This window comes from Stegodyphus dumicola, chromosome 1, assembly GCF_044657685.1.
Source record: "Stegodyphus dumicola isolate Sdum_Otavi_A_Nest chromosome 1, ASM4465768v1".
In the NCBI taxonomy this organism is placed as follows: domain Eukaryota; kingdom Metazoa; phylum Arthropoda; class Arachnida; order Araneae; family Eresidae; genus Stegodyphus; species Stegodyphus dumicola.
The window spans coordinates 281,528,194-281,548,257 of record NC_140768.1 but is presented as its reverse complement, the minus strand read 5'-3'; the positions used below and the strand labels follow the sequence as shown (position 1 = coordinate 281,548,257).

Here is a 20,064-nt window from a genome sequence, read left to right as displayed (position 1 = left end):
CACAATCTACAGAAATTATGCTGAGGTTAAATTTGAAAACAGAAGTCACAGTTTCAATAAAAAACTAATAAACCAATCAACGCGATAAAAAATTAAATTTATTAGAAATGTTTTTTCCTTTGCCTAGTCTGTTCTGTACACATTTTAGCTGACTGTGTGTAAGATAAAATTATTGGGATTTACTTGAAAAGATTAAACTGAGTCATCCTTGGTTTAAATTGAAATCAAAATAAAATGTGAAGGTTATTCGATATTAACCACAATTATTTACATCAGGGGTGTCAACCTTGCGATCCGCGTGCCACATGCGGTCACCGAAACAATTTTATGCGATCCGCGAAGGTATTTCGATTATGTATTTGTTGCAAATAAGGTGTTTGATCCAGAGATTTCAGAATTTTTGTTATTTGAATTCCGAGTTTACCTAATGTTTCATCAAAACGAACATGAATACACACAAATACAACGAACATGAACATGAATACAAACATGTTTAAACACATGCACTAGAAAATGTGAAAATGGAGTTAGTTAATTTACGATGTTATATAAATCTTCTTCGAGGATTTGAAGATTTAGATTTCATAATTCTCTATTCGTACTTGTCAAAAAATAAATAAGATCAGTTATTAATTAAGAAGAGAACCCGATCGACAGTGAGCATCCGCAATCGGCGACGAAGATAATTTCTAGTCATTTCCTCTCCGAGGTTGCAAACTTTATCAAAATCGAAACGCTGCAGTAAAAAATAAAGAAGTTTATAATTATTTGCAAGCAAACACATGCATTTTTATTTATGCGTTAAAAAAATTTCATAAATAATAGGAAAAGTCTAGGTTGTGATTATTTATTCTGAAATTTTGCCACACTTGGTAAATTTTCTCTAAAAACGTAAAAAGTTTATTCATTTTTATTTTAAATGAAAATAAGCTATTTAATGATTAATTAAATATATACAAATTATTTGAAAGGGATCTCAGTCTAAGTATTTAATACTTAGTTGTTAATCCATTTGAATTACAAAGTATAACCAACAAAAACATCTTGAACGTACCAAATGGAAAATAAATATAAATTAAGATGTTTTTCCCTTTGCAATATTATCAGTAGTGTTTATGTATGATTTGATAAATATTTTATAAACTTGATATAAAACTTATCTAACATATTTTTAATTTTGATAATAAAATTGTTCATTTTATTAAAAGAAAAAAAGAAAAGGGAAATCTGAAAGCTTTCAGATTTTATATTACGCCTAAAGGGACGTATTTTAACATTTTGTGTGTTACCTTTATTTATTAAATATCATGTTCTTCGCAGTTAAACCAGAGGTTTCAATTCAACAGCAATATCGCAAACTATTTAAAAGAGCGCACCTTTTGAATTTCCGATACACAGTCTCGCCGCTCTGAAGATAACTGTTTTTTTCTGTACAGTGCTACCATTGCTCGCTTTGAAATAGTTGAGTTTTTAATCAAAAACACATAAATGCTTTTTATAAAATATGAAATAGTTAATGAAACAAATTCCAAATTTGGTCTATGGCCATATTCGGGAAGAGATATACGTTATTCAAAATTCCATGGCTCTAGGTACCTTTGTTTTATCACAGTGCGAGAAATATACATACATTTATGCAGATTCTTCAATATTTAATTGCTTTAAATAATGATACAGAGCTATAATAGTTGGTGGCAACAATTTAAAAAGTTATTCGTCGTTTATAGTGAATCAGCGCAGAATGCCAAAACGAAATTAATAGCCCTTCTGGGCAAATTGCCCCTTCGGGCTAAAAAAGTTTTTGGCCCGTCAGTTGGTTTCAGATCCTTCGTGCGACCCACCTGCAATTTGATGCCACTGGTTTACATAACATATTGCCTAAAGTAGAAAATGCTAGGAAATTTATCTATAAAGATTGAAATTAAAAGTTTTTGTGATATTAATTAATTCCTTCGTTTGTTTAAGTGTTTCATTTTACGTGTTTTATAATCCCTTACTAATACACATAATCTTTTCTGTGTAAAAATCACTGATTTCTCACAGCCAGGCAGCTTTGGCTGGGTGGATTAAACTGCTGAATGTTAGTAACTTCTCATGGGTTTTGAATGCGAAAACGTTGGCTGTGTATATGTTTCCACAGCTTTCCCTCCTTATAACGCCAATAAGAGTTTCTCTAAAAACAAACATCCCCAACGAAGGCATTTCTTCCCTTTAGTCAAATATTCCTCGTGTACTTTGCAGTATTCATTTAAATAAGTAAGCAAACAGACCCTTGTAGTCAACTATTAGTAGTAGTCAACTGTTCTTACTCGGAGAATGAAGCATACGCAGGTTTGAAATATTTTTAGGAATAAGACGCAAAGGACTCCTCACACCGTTACCTTGTAATGTTAATTTAATCAACACATTATTTCGGGTATTAAAATCTGAGCTATGTTTCTATTGTTTTATTTCCTTCACCAGAATAAGTAAACGATAAGAGTATTAAATATGAGTAAGAAATCTAATTTAAGAGAGATTAATTTGGAAACTTCAGCTATCCGTAGTGGAGCTCCTATACGATTCTCCATTGTTAGATCTGTACCTACCAGTCAATGAATTTTCATCAGATTTCAAATTTTGTTAATAAACTTGGAAAAGCAAAACCGGATGGCTAAAATTTCCAAATTTAAAATTTTACACATGTAAATACTCAAACTTATTGTTCTTCTTATTATTATTGTAAATCCCGCGAAAAAAAGCCAATTTTAAAAAGTAAATTGATAAAGTCAATTGGTCATTTAAAAGTAAATTTTACAAGTAAATTGGTTTTGTTGAAAGTTAAAAATTTATTTTGTAAACAGGTTCGGTTCTGTACTTTGAGCTGAAGTTTAAAACAACTTTTTAGCTGTTTTATACTCTTACATTTTACTTGATTTTCTATAGACAGGTAAAAATGGAACAGAACTCGTCTAACTGTCTAATACGAGGACTAGTGAACAGTTACAATTTAATTCCAATTTAACCTTATAAACTAACTGATATTAGAAAGTTAGCTACGAAATGTGATTGACTAATTTTCTGAATTTCTGAATCGTTACTGTATGAATGGTAACACAAACAATCAAAACAGTGCATTTTATGCCTTTAGCAATATATATCTAATTTGAACTTGTAGAGTTATTAGATTTTTTGATGCTGGAGACGGGAAAATGTTCCATGCCCTCGCCGAGATTCGAACACTGGACGTCCGAAATACGCGTCTAGTGTGCTTCCAGTTATACCACAAAGGTATGCTGAAAGGAAGAAGAAAGTACCCTGTATACACCCCTTTTAAAGGGCAACTGGGGATAAGGGACCCAATCGCCAAATCCTGGTGGTGATGAAATATCGTCCACCACCTTTCCGTTCAGGCGCCACTTATAGAGTTTTTCAGAATTTTTTGATGGCATGAACCTCTCACCAGGAATCGAACTCTGAACCTCCCGAATACGCATCGAGTGTGTTTCCACGAATACGCATCGAGTGTGTTACCCCACGAAGGCGTGCGGAAAGGATGGATTGGATTATTTAATTAAGGCAAAGTACACGAGGGCTATCTGCCTAAAGGGAGGGATGCCTTCGTGAAGGATTTTCTACGGGAAACTGGCTCGTATACACGTTACACATGGGGAAAACCACGAAAACGCCCATGCAGCCAGCCCGTTCGCGGGATTCGAACCTCGGACCGAACTAGCAGTTTTCAGCGTCAAGCTCGGCAGCTGGTAGGCTCATGCGAAAAGGAAGGAGGGAATACCTTCTAAACCACAAAGTACTTTATTTGAAAGACTTCTTATTTATGCATTTATTTTATTTTATTTTATTTATTTATTTTTGAGGAAACGAATCTGCGTAAATGAGAAAAATTAATTAATGAAACTTTATGTTTCATGATAATGCGAGTAAAAGTGGAACCAAAGAAAACGTCAAAATATCGTTCTAGGAATAAATTGCATTATTTCCCGTCGCATTCATTTTTCATTTCTGTAGAATCTCTGAATCGTTATTGTTTCAGAATTTCTTCATCCTTTCAGTTGCCGAAAACGTGCAGATGAAAGGGGGAGAAATAATACATCTTTCAAATCTCATTCTTTTACAAATCTCTTCTGACATATCCTCCATTTACCTAACGAGCACTGAATGAGAGGTACTGGAAATACCTTAGTCGCGTTGATTTATCTTCTTTTATGTCATCAGTAATATAATAAGGCCGGAACAGGAGTATGTGACAGAATAGAATGTTCACGAAAATATATTTTCTTTTATTTTTAACCGTATAGGATAAATTGCCTAAATGAATAGTTTTACAATGAACTTTAAATCTCCGTAATAAGCAAAAGGGATTAGAGTTTATTCTTAGAAATACAGCTATGTTTCAGATGTGAAGCAGATTTTCTTACGTACATGCTTGCGTACATTTTCTTGCTGCTTGTTATATTTTTAAACTATTTTATAGCTTACATAATAGAATATAAAGTAGAAGCAATATTTATAATAGTGTTGTCACGAATTGTGCATTTAGTTAGATATTTTTAGTAGAATTATAATTAAAATTGTTTTATTTCCCTATGCAATGCAGCGTTTGATAAATTTTAAGAGAAAGCTACCCCGAAAAAAAATAAAAATATAGGAGCACGTGCATTTAACATTGAATAAATGGATATCTTTTATTTGTATTTAATTTGAATAAATGCTATTGATAACTGTGTTAGCTGTAACCGTAATTGTTAACAGTTGTTTATTTAGCTGCTGTTATTATTGTTGATCCGATTAGTTTTCTCTGCGCTGTGGATTGCGTTGCATTTAACGTTTTAGTAGTTTTAAGGATAACTATTCATTATTATTGCGTAATACACTGGTGTGCAAAAATTAAGGACGAAGTCGAAAAATTAGCATATCAGCTGAACGAAGAGGCAGAGCGGACAGAAAGACCAATCAGGAGATTAAGTAAGGTGATGTACCGTAGCACATGCGCAGATATGAAGGTAGATGTACGCAACTTTTTCTTTTGAGAATACGTTAAAAATTAAGGCTTAGAGAAATTTAGTTCTTCAAGAAAAAGTTACTTTAAAATCCGTACCCCGGCTGAAGTGAAGACAATTGCAAGACATACCAGGTCAAGTCCGATGAAACTGGCCTTAGTCTTGGCGTTTTCCTTTTGACTGAAAGAAGTCGCACAGTGCACTCATAAGTCAAATTTCGACAATCTGGCTTTCATTTCATATATTTGTCCCATGCAAATTAAAAGGTAAACCTGATCAGCTATTTATTTGCGCTTGTTTAACTTTGCTTTGATTTAATGAATATTCGTATTCGCACCAAACAAAAGTTTAGATTTCAGTAACAAAGGATAAAACTAAAAAAGTTTAGAAAAATTACGTCTTGTTGTGTAACTATGTATTAACAGATCCTAACCACTGCAAATTGCGAATTTTCAGTAACACGGGTATTTAAAGCTGCACAATATACTAGCTAAATTTCAACGACTAAATAACCCGATTTCACCTAACGTGGATTTTAACCTTGCGTGATAATATATGTAGTATTCTCTCACCAAATACGTAAACCAGTTAAGTGGGTATCTCAGTCTAAACAACTACACTGGCCAATAGCCACAGTATTAGTCTAGACTACAAATTACCTCTCTATTTCAACAAAATTTAGTCTGCATTCTGGTGAAGGTGCGTGGAAGAAATAGAACATGAAGAAAGGGAAAAAAGAATTAACATAAAAGTGACATATTAGCTAAACTAAAGCTCACAGTATTACTTACCACAGTGTACATGCAAATTACTAAACCAAATTCATCAAAAATAAAGCATATTAATCATTTTGAATAATCCCATTATTTAGGAGTATTTCTCAACTACTTTATAAGGTATTTACTCCCTCCTTCCAGTATGTATTTTGTTGTGCACCAGTAATACACTCGATGCTTATGCGAGAGGTCCAGGATGTAGTCCCTGAGAAGCAATGCGGATTTTTTCAGTTTCTTGACGACAACAAAAAAAACCCTTGACACTCTACAGTGGCGCCCGACCTAAAAGGTGGTAGACGATAGTTCGTCACCACCAGGATTTGGCGACTGCGTCCCTTAATCCCCAGTCGGTCTTTAAATGGGGGAATATATAATGGGCAGTCAAAAGATTCCTGGAATTTCATTGTAGCTTTTCATTACCTCAGTATAAGTACACATTTACTTAATCGCCTTCAAAGTAAGCCCCTTCAGAACATACACACTTGCTCAAATTTGGTTTACGAGTACTTATAATGGACTAAAATAAAATTACAGTAATATTGTTTCAATTATTTTTACTATGCTATCATTTTTTTATCAAATTACCTGCAAATGATTTTGAAATCTTATATCAGCCTTATATAAATACAAGGAATTATCTTAGTACTCAGTGTATGCTATATATATCAGTGTATCCATCCAACTGCATACAGTATCATGTAACATATAAAAATAACAGCACCAATTACTTGCCCTAGCACTGTATTACGAAAATGTATATGTAACCAATGACGATTGTGCACCTTATAATTGCATATAAATGCATTATTTTTAAAATACTATAAAATTGATTGCATCAATTATCCTCAACGGCACTCTACAATGTACCATCTGCTCATGTATATAATTGTACTATGTTCCTGTTGTTTATAAAATTGAATGATAAAAGTATTGTAAATAGGTAGTACAGTATAGCATTGTAAATAGGAAGCAGTACCCATGCGCCCGGCATATATTTCTACATAACGTGACACAGTAAGGCAAAATATCAACTTAGTGTCCTATTATGAAATTAATAAGCTCTCATTATTAGTTATAACACTTTATTTATAGATCTATTTATATTTATAGATCTAGAGTTTATATAAGTATACGAAGTAAGTACCAAATGTTATGTCACCAATGAATATTATGTACCAAATATAAGCGTATATACGCTTTTGTCTATATGTAATTGTGTCTGTATGTCTTTGTTTATATGTAATTGTATCCATACATCTACTAGTATTATCATATAATTTGGCACTGTATAGCTTAATATACATCTATTATGCACTGAATAATCATGTACCTAATGTGTCTGTGCTCAAAATGTCTGTATATATATATATATGAATTTATGTTCTGTGTATATGATAATGTAACTATGCATCTGCGCATTTTATCCTGTAACACGGCATCGTATCGCAAAAATCACACTAGGGTCCCACTTTAAAATTAATTGCACCAATTATCTGTTCAGCATTGTATTAAGTACCTATCGTTAATGTATGTTAAAGTAGCACGTACCTAACGCTTGGGTACCCACTGATTATTGTGTACCTAATACACATGTGTTAATATCTTTGTACATAGGTTAATGTATTTAGGAAACAGCAAAAATAATCCAGTAGCAAGACACTGTACCACACAATACTAATCTAGGATCTACCTTTTAATTCACTGTACTAATTACTTATTCTAGAATAATATTGCGCACCTAATGTTTCAGTATGTACATGTCTTGTGTATCTAATGATAATGCTTCAAAGGATTATAGTGTACCCAACATATGAGTACACACGTTATGCATATATGCTACCGTATCCATGCTTTTACATACACCTTGTAACATGGCAATGTATTATCTAGTGTCTAACATTAAGTAGCTTTAACACTGTATTAAGTACCAAATTTGTACGTATGCTTATGCCTTAGTGTATTAGCACAATGACTACGTATGGTTATCTAGATAAAGGTGGACGTGGCGCTATACCAAGTGACCGTATTGGTAGAGGGATGGTGTCCACGTCCTCCGTCGCATGTCGCATATTATTCCATCTACATTCTTACATTTGCTAGCTACATTTATCTATATACTTGTTCAACTATATATCTACACATCTGAAAATTGTATTACTGTTAAAATTGTATATATGTTTGTTTGTACACATTCTCTAACGTAAAATTCTATATCATTACTCATGTAAATACTTATGTAAAAAATTCCCAATAAATGCCCGCTGACCACCAAGCTACATCTTTGGCTTGGTGCAGCAGATAGTAGATGGTATCCATCGATGGAGCATCTATTTGCCGAAAGTTGCAATGATGATGCGGCTGCTTCATTGATGGTCTTCCGTTTTCTGTCAGTCCATCACATTTTAATTGAATGACCATATTTTAATAGTCTTCGTCAGACGTTTTTGAACAGTTATGACTTGCCTCTCGACGGTTTAGTCGGAAGAGAGGTTAATACCAATTTTTTTTTACTACCTGAAAGAAACAGGTCTCTATTATTTATTGATTTTGTTTTTAGGTTTCATGTTAGAATTTCGATGCTGCGTATTTCAATGAATCAAATGTTTTATGATTTTACATCTATACTGCGTATATCATTATCTGAATTTTAATCAGCAGTTCATCCCGCCATTTAATAATCTTACTACTTGTATCGATTTTATAAGTGTGCTGTTGATTTTAAACTTATTTTTTATACATATAATAGTTTGTGTGTTAAAGTATGAATCCAGTGTTTGAAACATATGGCTTTTAGAGTTTTGCGCTAGAAATCCATTACCACCACCACCATCACTGTTTTTAAAGTTTGCACCACCACAAGTTTGCAAATTAAAAGATTCATTATTTATACTCTGGTGAGGACGCTGTTAAATTTTCACGTTTCCTGATTCAAGAAAATTAATATTCTTACTAAATAAATTAATTTTTAATACATTTTGTAGTCTTTCACTAATTACTAACGTATACTTGTAGAAAGAATGACGCTTGAAAAATCGTTAAGATAGCAGGCATTACATCTTTTATAGTGTATTTAATACAAGTATAGGCTTTATTTTCCCAGTTATTCTTTAACACTTAATTTATCATTAGTTTGAGTTGATGTGATTGATGAATTTAATTTTGAACCTTACCCTGTGACAACATGTAAAAGCATTTGGAGTTACTAGCTTAATGCATTATTCCTTTCTTGCGAAAAACCAAAATTGCTCTGGCTTCCGTTTCCAAGTTATTCTTAGTTGTCAAAAGCAAGAATTTCGATCAATCATTTCCTTCAGTTTAATACCGCCCTTCAAGAGTCAGTTGTTTATTCTTTGTTTGAACATAGGAAATTTTGTGTTGAATAAACTAGATTATGCAAATAAAGGATAATCAATCAGTATTTCTCTTTTCCATATTTTAAAAGACGTGTAGCTTTATCAATGTAAACCTTCTTTTCTTACTCAAAGCCCAAAAATGTATTATGTCCACAAAAAATTACAAGAAATTTAAATTATACATATTACACTCATTTTTCTACTAAACATTAAGACCTTAACATAGTTTTTATTAATTAGGTTTCAATGTTATTAGGACCCATTACGTTTTCATCTTACGTTGTTTTCTCCGCGATGTTTTAGGCAGACACCATGAAAATAAATACCATTTAGCGCTACCTATCGGCGGATTTTTCTGCTGAAATTTTTTATTTAATAAATAAAAGATTAATGAAACAGCTTATGTCGCACGGATACACAATTTTTTGACTTAGACTCGAGTTTTATTTTTGAAACCAAAAAAGGTCTAAATAAAGTTAACATTATAATACACGAAAAAACCTTCACTGATTAAAAAAATAGCGTTATTGATCCGTAATAGAAGACAAAATTTCTCGATAGTTAAATTTAAATTGCTTTGAACTGGTACGTTCAGCCAGCAACTGGAAGATCTGTGGTCTGGATCCAGATGAGGGATCAGTTGCTTTGTTTAACCCTTTCGCCGTCCTCTCCTGTCCTCGAAAATTTCCCCCCAGCGGCCGTCTGTTTTTCGTAGCGTGTAATGTTGTTTTCTCTGTACATCATAACTTTCCATACATGACTTTCGTAGTGAATGAATGTCAATGAATATTAAGTAAAATTATAAGGAAATAAAGCATAATGGAAAAATAATAATATCTCTGCTTATTTCTAACAGCAGGATAATTTGATAACATCTGATCCAGGCGGTCCAGTCCTCCCATTTTGTTGTTGTAATCTTTTACAATTATTGGTTATTTACAGTTCTTTTCCGTGTTCCAACATCAATCATCGAGGTATTATGGACTGTACTTATCAAACGTGTATCCTTCTTATCCTTCCAATTCACAACCTCATTTTTTCTCTTTTTCTGCTGAGTAGACGTTGAAGCCATCTCTCACTGTCTTGTATGTTATATTAAAATGGCACGAATATTCATAAAACCCGGGGCAAATTCAATTAGAAATAGAATGCCTGATTAGCGCTGCCCTCTAGGAGGTATTAGAACAAACAAAAATAAAAACTCAAACAAGTAAACATTTAGAAAGCGTTTTAAACGTTTAAAATTTTAAAATGTAGAAGAACGCTTGAGGCGCATTACGGCCGCCCAGCGGAAGTTTCACTTGAACGCGCTAGACGCGGTACAGACGACAAAGAGGTTAATTTGGTAGTTTCAAAATAACACAGTAGTCTGTACAGTGATGCACAGACTAAAATCCTGTGCGCGAGAAATTGTTATCAGCTGAATTTGGTCGACTGGGTCTTGTGCTTCTCTCCAGTCTCCTTTAACTGAGAAAGGATATGAGAAATTACCTCATTTTCTCTCGTGCGCTGTCTGGGTTTAAGTAGATCGCACATCCAGTTAGCAATTAGAAGATCCGTAGTTCGAATCCCCAATAAGAGAACCATTCTATTTTCACATTTTCTGGCTTCGTAAAACAAAATATTTACTACTAACTCTTGCAGATATTTTATAAGTCAAAAATTATTTAACACATTGTATATAATAAAAGTGCATAAACGTAAAAAATACTAAAATAATTTTCATTTTCAGATAATCTACTCCATCTTTAAAAATAGGAAACACGAGTGATTTAATATTATCAAAACGATTTTCTATTTCGCCAGCTTCATGAAAACTGCTGTTATTATTAATAACAGCTTTAAATCCTTCGATGGCTTTTTAAAAGCTTCTCATCCGAGTAGAAGTAAATAGCATGTTAATAAATTTACTGTTACTTACTGACTAATGGCATCTTGTCTGCTTAGAAAGCTACCTGGAAACTAAATGAATCATTAAGATTTACATTTAGGCACTCTAAATTTTAAGACGGTAATTTCACATTTCTAATTTTCTTCATGTCTGAAAGCAATGTACGTAATGAATTTTCTTTTCAAGAATAAATGATTTAGAAAATAATACGCAAATAAAAGAGAAAAAAAAGAAAAGAAAAGAAAGGTAAATAAAAAAAAATCTGAAAGCTATATCACGCCCAAACGAGCGTTCTCCCCCTCCCCATTTACAGACATATACACGTTTTGAGGACATTTGGGCTAACCCTACATTGGGCTAAAAATATTTAAAAACAGCATCTCTTTAGAATTTTTGAGAGACAGTCTCGGGCAATTGAGGTAAAAATGTTTTATTCCCCACAGTGTTGCCACTGCTTGCTATGAAGCAGTTGGGCTTTTTAATCAAAAATTTGTTAAAATTTTACAAAATATGAAATAGACAATTAAACAAAACCCAAAATTCCAAATTCGGGCTTCCAGGTGCCCATGTTCGGCCTATAGATGTTTGGGTGGAGGACTATACTGTTCAAAATTTGATGACTCCAGTTACCGTTTTTTCACAATGCGAGAAGCATACGTACATTCAATGCAGATTCTTCATTATTTAGTCTTTTTTAAATAAAAATACAGGGCGATAATATTTGGTGGTAACAATTCAAGCAGTGTTTTAATATTAAAGCGAAACTTTGAGTCGACTAACTTCTTAAGGATCTAAAATTTCAGTCATTCCTCCCCTGCAATCTTTAATAGCAATGTATAAAAATCTAATTCTTCCAAATCACTCGACTACTTGATGTCATATAAAAGATTCGTATGACGTGTAAAAACCTAACTCAGACATATAAACAAATAATGTAATGTGAACATGTTCTACAAGCTTCTGTACAATTTTTATTATTAACAAAATACAGATTTGATAGAATTTTCGGTGCGCTTAGTTCTTTTGAAATGTTCCTTGTATCAAGAATATTCTTTGTAAGATAATTTAACTCTAGAATTGTCCCAATAAATGTTAGGTCCTCGGTTCTTGATGGAAGACTCATAATACCAATTGGGCACCGGAAGGCTCCATTCTGGACCATATTCGGCAATAATTACTTTTTCCGTCTCACAAGGAACTTGAACCCTTTCTCCTAATAGATCACCAGAGCACAGCGTGAAGTTTGGATGATAATACCTAAATAAATAAAAGAAATAAAAAATGTATTGTATACATATCTAAAAAAAAATCTGATGTGACCAGCACATGACGTCCCTCTATTTCCAAGTTTTAAATAACAACGAGCTTTAAGTAAAGTATCACTTCCGCATGATTATTTGCAAACAAAATTCAAAAATTAGAAAGGTTTGCAATACGAAATTTTGGATTATATTTTATTAGGTATGTATTAAGATTGTTTTTTCCTAGATTTATATAAATATAGTCAAATATAGTGCTTGTCCCTTTACTTCCTTTAATATTGCATTTTATTGGACAGTTAAATAACATAATTTAAATGGTTTTTGATTAAAAAAATAAAATATTTATATTATATTTAAAATAAATACTTTCGAACAAATACCATAATTTACTTTTCTTCTAAGGTATCTCTGTAGTTGTAAAAAATGGCCTCCAAATGAAAAACAAAAAAACACAAAGACGGTTTTGTTTATTAAAATTGGCAACAGTAGTTCAGTTTAAGAAACAGACATTCGACACCGGCCATAACTTCCTTTTGTATCGTCTAAGCTCTTGTATACATATGCATTGTTTTGTAGCTACGTTTGTTTCCGTGTTCGACACGTAAAATTTACGAGAAATAAAAGTGTTTTCTTCAAGAAACTTCGCTGAATAGACTTCAAGTACTGCTTGATGATTTTCTACTTCTTAAGTTCGTCCCGGATTTTTGAACCTTTGGAAGAAAAAGGGGTAGGTAAAACCTTTTTTCTAAATTTAGAATTTTGAGCTGAAAAACTTTGGTATAGTTTTTCAACAATAGTATCAACAAATCTAAATTCATTTTGATCTATACGTGTATCGCCGCGATATTTAAGTATCAGTAAGCAATGTTCGTTAGTGTTTGGAATTACAGCTTCAGAGTGATTACCGTGCATTCTGTAATCTGTATGAAGTAAAACAACAGGTGTTTACGAATTTGCTATTTTCTTTTGCGTGTCGTCATCCTCAAGAAGAGAATAAAAAGTGTGTGTTTTCCTAACATGCCAGCAATACTTTTGAACTTCAGCAAATGAAACTAATTCAAAAATTATTTTGTTCTACAGCTTGATATAAATGAATACCGTGCATATAATAAAAACAGCCTTAATATGTCCTCCATTTTTTTCGATTAAACTCTTATTGTAGTGCGAATCCATATTTTTCACAAAAAATCTGTTAAAAGTTCCAAATAAAGTACCACTTTCGGTTCAACAGTCAAAATCTAATATGTTGTTCTTAACCAGGATTGTTTTCAGTTTTAAAGTAAAGTGTCACTTCCAATTTTCCAATTTTAGACAAAATTTAATATGTTGTTCCGATTAGTATAATAACCTTAAAACTAAAATTGAAAAGTTTTAAATTATATATCAATACTGCTTTTCACTGAAAACTGTTAAGGGCTTCAAATAAAGTGCCACTTCCTGTTGTTTAATAAAAACTGATATGGTATTTAAATAAAGTATCATTTCCGGTTGTCCAATTTTACACAAAATCTACTCAACTCTTCGTATGAATGCAGAAAGCTGCATTCATGCTAATATGGAAAACGGAATTTTAGGAAGTTACATATAAGAGTTATTGGGGACGAAACCATCGGCACACACAGACAGATAGACATCATTGTAAAATAGTAAAGCTATGTTGTGGGGATACAAACTCGTGCTTATTCATTGAAAATAGCTGAGTATCGATTTTTAGACTAAAAACATAACGGCTACTTATGTATATAGGTTGACGGATGCACAAAAGAATAAATTGCAAGTTGGAAACTTCAAATTTCAGTATGACATTTCAAAATATTTTAAGTTAAAGTTTAATAAATTAAAAACAATACTTAAATTTAAAAAAAAATGTAGAAAACATAAAATTACAATAATGCAGCTTGATCTTGATAAACAGGTTCCAATTTAATACCAGAAACAGTTTCTGGCTAAGCACTTAAGATAAGCTTACAGGTTTTAAAATTAGTGACTTAGAAATTACAGATATAGAACGTAAAATTTTATATTTAAAATAAGCTGTTCAAAATGGCAAAGAAAATACAGGAGAAAAATAAATTAATGTACCAAATGAATATTAAAGCATTTCGGAGACTGTAAGTAGCACATTTGGTAACAATGATCTATCTGAAAATCTGTAAGATAAATAGAACTTCTGGTCTATAAATGTTACTAAACTATTTTCCCTTCATATTTATTGTTTAGTTGTATTATTCACTAATTTTTAAAGGATGTATTTCGATTTTAATTGGCTGTATAAAAGGTCAAGCTACTATTTTAAATTTAAATATGTAATTATGTAGAAAATATTTAATAGCCAAATTAAGAAAAACAATAATCAGTGAATGCTTAGAAACATCTTACTTAGTATATTTTCCAAAAGGAATTTTAGAAAAAAGATTAATCTTGCATTATATGTAAAGGGACCTTTCAAACTCCTAACACATTTTTAATGTTATCTTTCAATTAACCTGTTTCATATGCTAATAGCTGGTCTATACTTCTACATTTAGAACTTTCACTTGAATGCAAAATTGCTCAAAATATTGTTGCGTTGTACGGGTTCATGGATTTGGAGTAATTGGTGATAACATCTGATGATGATCATCTGATCATTGCTGCCCAAAGATCTGCATCTTACAATGATACCGGCTTATGTAAATATTTTTGTTAATGAGAAGGCCGGTGAGCTTGCAAAGGCATCCCGTGATTCTCCTCAGCCATCCAACTGTCTAACCCTCATTGATGCCAATGCAGTTGCCAGCCAAAGACTAATCGGTCAAGTTAAAGGAAACTCCATCCCGGAATTGAACTGTGACAGAGCCATATCGACTATCATAACCAAACTTAGGACAAATCACTTAAAAGGGATGAAGATTTCTGCAGACGGACAGCGTAGTTACACTAACATTTGTCCTCATCGCCCAGATGACATCTCACTGTCTCGCCATCACATCTTCAGCTGCCCAGCAATCCAGGCCAGACTGTTTGACATCGGAATTGAAGACCCAGTGGACCTACTTTATACTGATAGAGCTGCCAAGGTTGCAAAAGCTGTCTTTGGCAGCTTCGAAGCTATATAATTGCACTTTGTTATACACACGACATCTGATGAAAAATCAAAACACAATTTATTCGCCAGCCTATTACACAGGATAGTTCGGGAGACACACTTATACTCGTCGAAAAATTGCAACAAAGACGCTGAAACACTCAGCAACACAGCCTTCAGGCTATAACGGTGAAGACAGCTTCATGGCAAAGCACTAAAGTACAGCTTCCGCCTCGGTCGATCGCTCTCAAGCTAATCTCTGAACTCAAGACATTGCTCTCTTCCAGGACTTTAACCTACATTCGATAATATTCTCGAGAAGACCACTGAGACTGCAAAATTATATTCTTGTACACATTTTTTTAATGCATAATTTAGTTTCTCATGAAAAAACATTGTTTAGTTTCATTAAGATTAAAAATATAAAAAGAAACTATTGATTCAGACCAAAATCATAAAAAGAAACTATCTTAATAAATCTATGACACATAAAACGATTTTAAAAAGGAATGCCTAAGGATAATTACCTGAAGTAGTACCCACGCCCTGGACGATGACCGGAGTACCAAGTCCCATTCTGTATTTTATACAGGAAAAATACGTCTACTCTTAATCCGTAGCAGCGAAGTTGAAACTCTAATGCTTCATCAACCTATAAGTTAATCGTAAACTATGAATAATCTGCTGCACATATTTATATTATTTTATTTATTACCAAACTTGATGTCAAAGTCAGTATTTATAAGATAACAATCCTCAAAATCAACTTTATAGTGCATCGCTATCTTATTATTGCAGAATAGTGAGAAACAACTGCACTTCTTGAATTGAAATGATAACTTTTAAGATGAAATTCTTAAATGAATATGAAATATTTTTTGAGAAGCTATATAAAATAAAAAGGGGGATTAACAAACCACTCCTAATTTATTTTTTGAATGTGAGTTTTAATCAATGTTCTAGCATAGGTGGGAACAAAGTTTTAAACTCTGAAAGCTATTGAAAACAATTATTTCTTCAATTTAATAGAGAGACCAGATGCCCTGGTGAAATGGTAAAGTGTCTCAAATAAGTGAATAAAATTTTGCCTATTTGTTCGATTTTGTTAAGACGTGTTGCAACAAATAGTTACCTAAAGCCTAGAAACATTCGCGGAGACTTTGTTTCCAATGCGCTTGTTGTTCACTAGGACGATAAGTTTACGATATCGCTCTTTGTTAGTACAGCTGTTGACCAAAACAGTCGGCACTTTCGTAATATGTGGCCAGATCGATCCCAAGACCTCAATCCATGCGATTTTTGGCTTTGGAGACATTTGAAACATTTGGTAAGTCGTGACAATCCAAGACTTTACCTGATCTTAAAGCGAGCATTTCAGGCCACCTGCTGAATATTTCCTAGCACAGACTTCGGTCAACTGTGGAACATAGCTATCTAGCTATTTCAAACGGTAGCTGAAAATGATTGCCATCATGGGGAACATGTTTTTAGTAACAAAATTTGTAAAACTATTGTAAAGGTGTAGTTAAATGTATAATTTATTAACACAATGCCCTCTGGTGAAGTTATTTGTAACTAATTTATTTCCGCTGAAAGAAATTCTGTTTCCTTCATTAAGTCCGCCACAAAATTTCACAATTTTCTGATCAGTGGTTTCACCTGTAGACTGCTTTGAAAAGGGTTCTTTAATTATAGACTTCATGTATATGTTTAATTACTGCAAAATGTATCACCGAAATTAAAGTTTAAAAAAGGATTTTTATTGCACAGTCAAAATCTGTTGTGCTGAACAAAGAGAAGAAAAAATTAAAGAAGAGAAAATGAAGTCTGGATTCATTGTCTTGGATTCATTGTGCCTGGATTCATAAGGTCATCAGCTGGAGAGGAATCAAAATAATTTTTCCCCGTCCCGTGTACTTCAAGAACACTTCTAAATTTTCAGAAAATATGCCTTGCTGACTTTCTGTGCTTAAATATTTATTTAAAGCTACTATCCTTCAGAAATGGCAGTAATAAGGACTGCACTCATATAACGATTGCTCTCAAAATCAATAATATTTCATTAAGAATAGACAACTTTTGCAAAATTTTGCTAATGTTTTCAACTTATTTTAACATACTTATGTTTGTTAAAAATTGGAGAACAGCTGTTTCTTCGATTGTGAAATTAGATTTACACTGAAGTCTCTTCAACAAGTGGAAAATTTCAGGGCCGCAGTAAAATAATTGCTTTATTTCACAGATTAGTAGAACTCGCATTACCAAAAACTAATGAAAAACGCAAACATTTCATTTAAACCTTATACAGGGTGGCGCAGAAGTACATACAAGAAGCATACATACATTCATGTAGATTCTTCTTTTTAAAATTTCTTTAAATATAATACAAGGCTCTAATATTTGGTGGCAACAATTTGAAAAGTGAAACGTTGTTTTATAGTGGACGACACTAAATACCAAAGCGAAATAAATAGCCTGTCTGGGTAAATTACTTCTTTGGGCTTAAAAAAAATTCCATCTCTGTGATAAATCTTGGGCAACAAACCGTATTCTGATATGCTAACTGCTGATTTTGTATAAATTTTTTGATTCGTATGATGTTTAGATTTGTGATATATCCTATAAATCTTTATTGTTATAATTCTTAGTACTTACCAGACCCATTCTCTCTCTGATAGATAAATGTTTGTCATTAAGGAAAAGTTTCACTAGCGCATCCAAATCCTCTACTTCTGAGGCCCATGCTCCGAAGTCCACGTCAGTAGTGTAAGGGATTATGTCGCATTGACGATACCAACCTGATTAAAACAATTTACTCATATTCACTTCTGAGAAAAATGTTTCAACATTTACAAACAATTTAGAAATATTCAAATATTATCTGTTGAAAAACTGCAAATCTTACTTTTGTTGTTGTTTGCAGAGAGTTAAAATATCTAATAGTTTTTTTGCTCTTTAGAATTCTAACAATAATATTTTAGGAGACAAATTCTGTGGTCATTTTTTCCGCATAGTTCAATATCATAATATTATAATATGGTTTATTTATAGGAATATTGCAAAACGAATTTGTTCAAGTGAATATACTACCGAATATTAAATTTATTTCGAATAATACTTTTTTAGAACATGAAAGTCGTTGCTTAGGTAAATTTTAAATTCTGATAACTTATTTATTCTCTATGAACTAATTTCAGCTGAAATATTCAGAATCATAAAAAAGATACTTCTATTCAGTTTTTCAGTCTTTCTATAATAATGTCTTCTTACATGGCACATTTTCACTCTAAAATAAATGCTTACTTATTATCTCACAGATGAGATGACAACCCCCCCCAATAATTAGATAGCAATATAACTAATCAATTTTAAATTGGTAGTATCCTTACACAGTATCTACCAAAAAAATTTAGATCGAAGCTTCTAGGAAGAAATCACTGTTTAGACTTTTGCACACATCGATTCTAAATATGCACCTTAAAAGAGTTCTTAGAAAAAAATCGGATGTGGACTCCACATGACTTCCTTATACGGCATTTTGCTTCATTTCATTTAAACCTATTTCCTCGAATTTCATTAGCAATATATTTCTCTTTCAATTTATTCAGTTCTCATTTTGTGGCAAAAACAGGCAAAAGCAAAAATACGTAAAAACTCAAAACATGTTTGATTTTAAAAACTGTAAAATACTGGAAAACCTAAAACACCAAATACGATTAAAAATAAATTTTACAATCAAAATTAGAGTTTCTATGCAAAAACAAGCAATTCTAGAATAAGGTTTACTTTAAGATGATATGCTTAATACAAATTTTGGTTGTTAGTTTCGTCCATTTTCTATGGTTATTGTTGTTCCAAAAATACTAGATTTCACAATAATTCGGAGGAGTAAGGTCAGTAGCGGCCAAGAAGGCAGAATTTTTATGCAAAAACAGCGTTCAAATGGATTCGCGAGCTGTCAAAATTGATATTTTCGTTGAAATACGATACCGACATTATTAGGGATTACAGTACTTCCTTTGCTTCGTACAAGGAAGTGTCAGTTTTGTGACTGCTCTTTAATTTTAGTGTTACATTTCCTCTAAAATATTTTTCAAAGTGAAGCTTCATTAGAGGAGATTATATTAACAAAAAACGAGAGGGATAAAAGCCCTCTGGATCCTATTATTCTGAAACGTCGAAGGTGAAGCCCTCTCTACTTTGCATTATGTTTTCAACTTATCATTAAAATTCGAAGGAATTGCGAATTAAACGGAAAAAAATCCGCAGGGGCCAAATTCGATGAGTAAGGAGATTGCAGTAAAAGAATTACTCTTTTCTTTGCAATAAACTGATTGACTAAGTAGCATTTTTCGGTGAAAACTTTATTTCTGTAAAACATTACACTCCGCAAAGGAAGCATTATTGTTTCTTATTCTCATCTTTGAATCCATAATAGCATTTACTGACTATTTGATAAAAAACTAAAAATATAGATTTCTTTCATTAAGAAACTATATAGATAGTAAGTTATATAGATAGTAAGCTGAGATGGATTTTCAGTCATTACTTCTACATGTTTACATTACTTCTATATTACATTTGTCAGCTTCACTAGAAATGATAAAGAAAAAAAAAAAAGAATTCAGTTCTAAAACTTTTTTGATGCATTATGTGTTGTGGTGCCAAAACTATCGCATATCAGTCAAAAATATTTTTGAAGCTTTCATGGGTAC

The 20,064-nt window shown here is 32.4% G+C and overlaps 1 protein-coding gene across 5 annotated transcripts in view; it reads right to left on the bottom strand.

Annotated features, from left to right (window-relative positions):
- Positions 1-11,968: 11,968 nt before the first annotated feature.
- Positions 11,969-20,064, bottom strand: part of LOC118192397 (ribitol-5-phosphate transferase FKTN-like) — a 116,989-nt gene continuing 108,893 nt past the window's right edge. For all 5 annotated transcript variants that reach the window (XM_035363354.2, XM_035363353.2, XM_035363352.2 and 2 more), the window contains exons 6-8: positions 18,005-18,147; positions 15,877-16,001; positions 11,969-12,277 (exon numbers count right to left, since the gene is read on the bottom strand). In XM_035363354.2, coding sequence (XP_035219245.2) covers positions 12,061-12,277; positions 15,877-16,001; positions 18,005-18,147 — 485 coding nt within the window. In that variant the 3' untranslated portion in view covers positions 11,969-12,060. The remainder of the gene's footprint in view (positions 12,278-15,876; positions 16,002-18,004; positions 18,148-20,064) is intronic.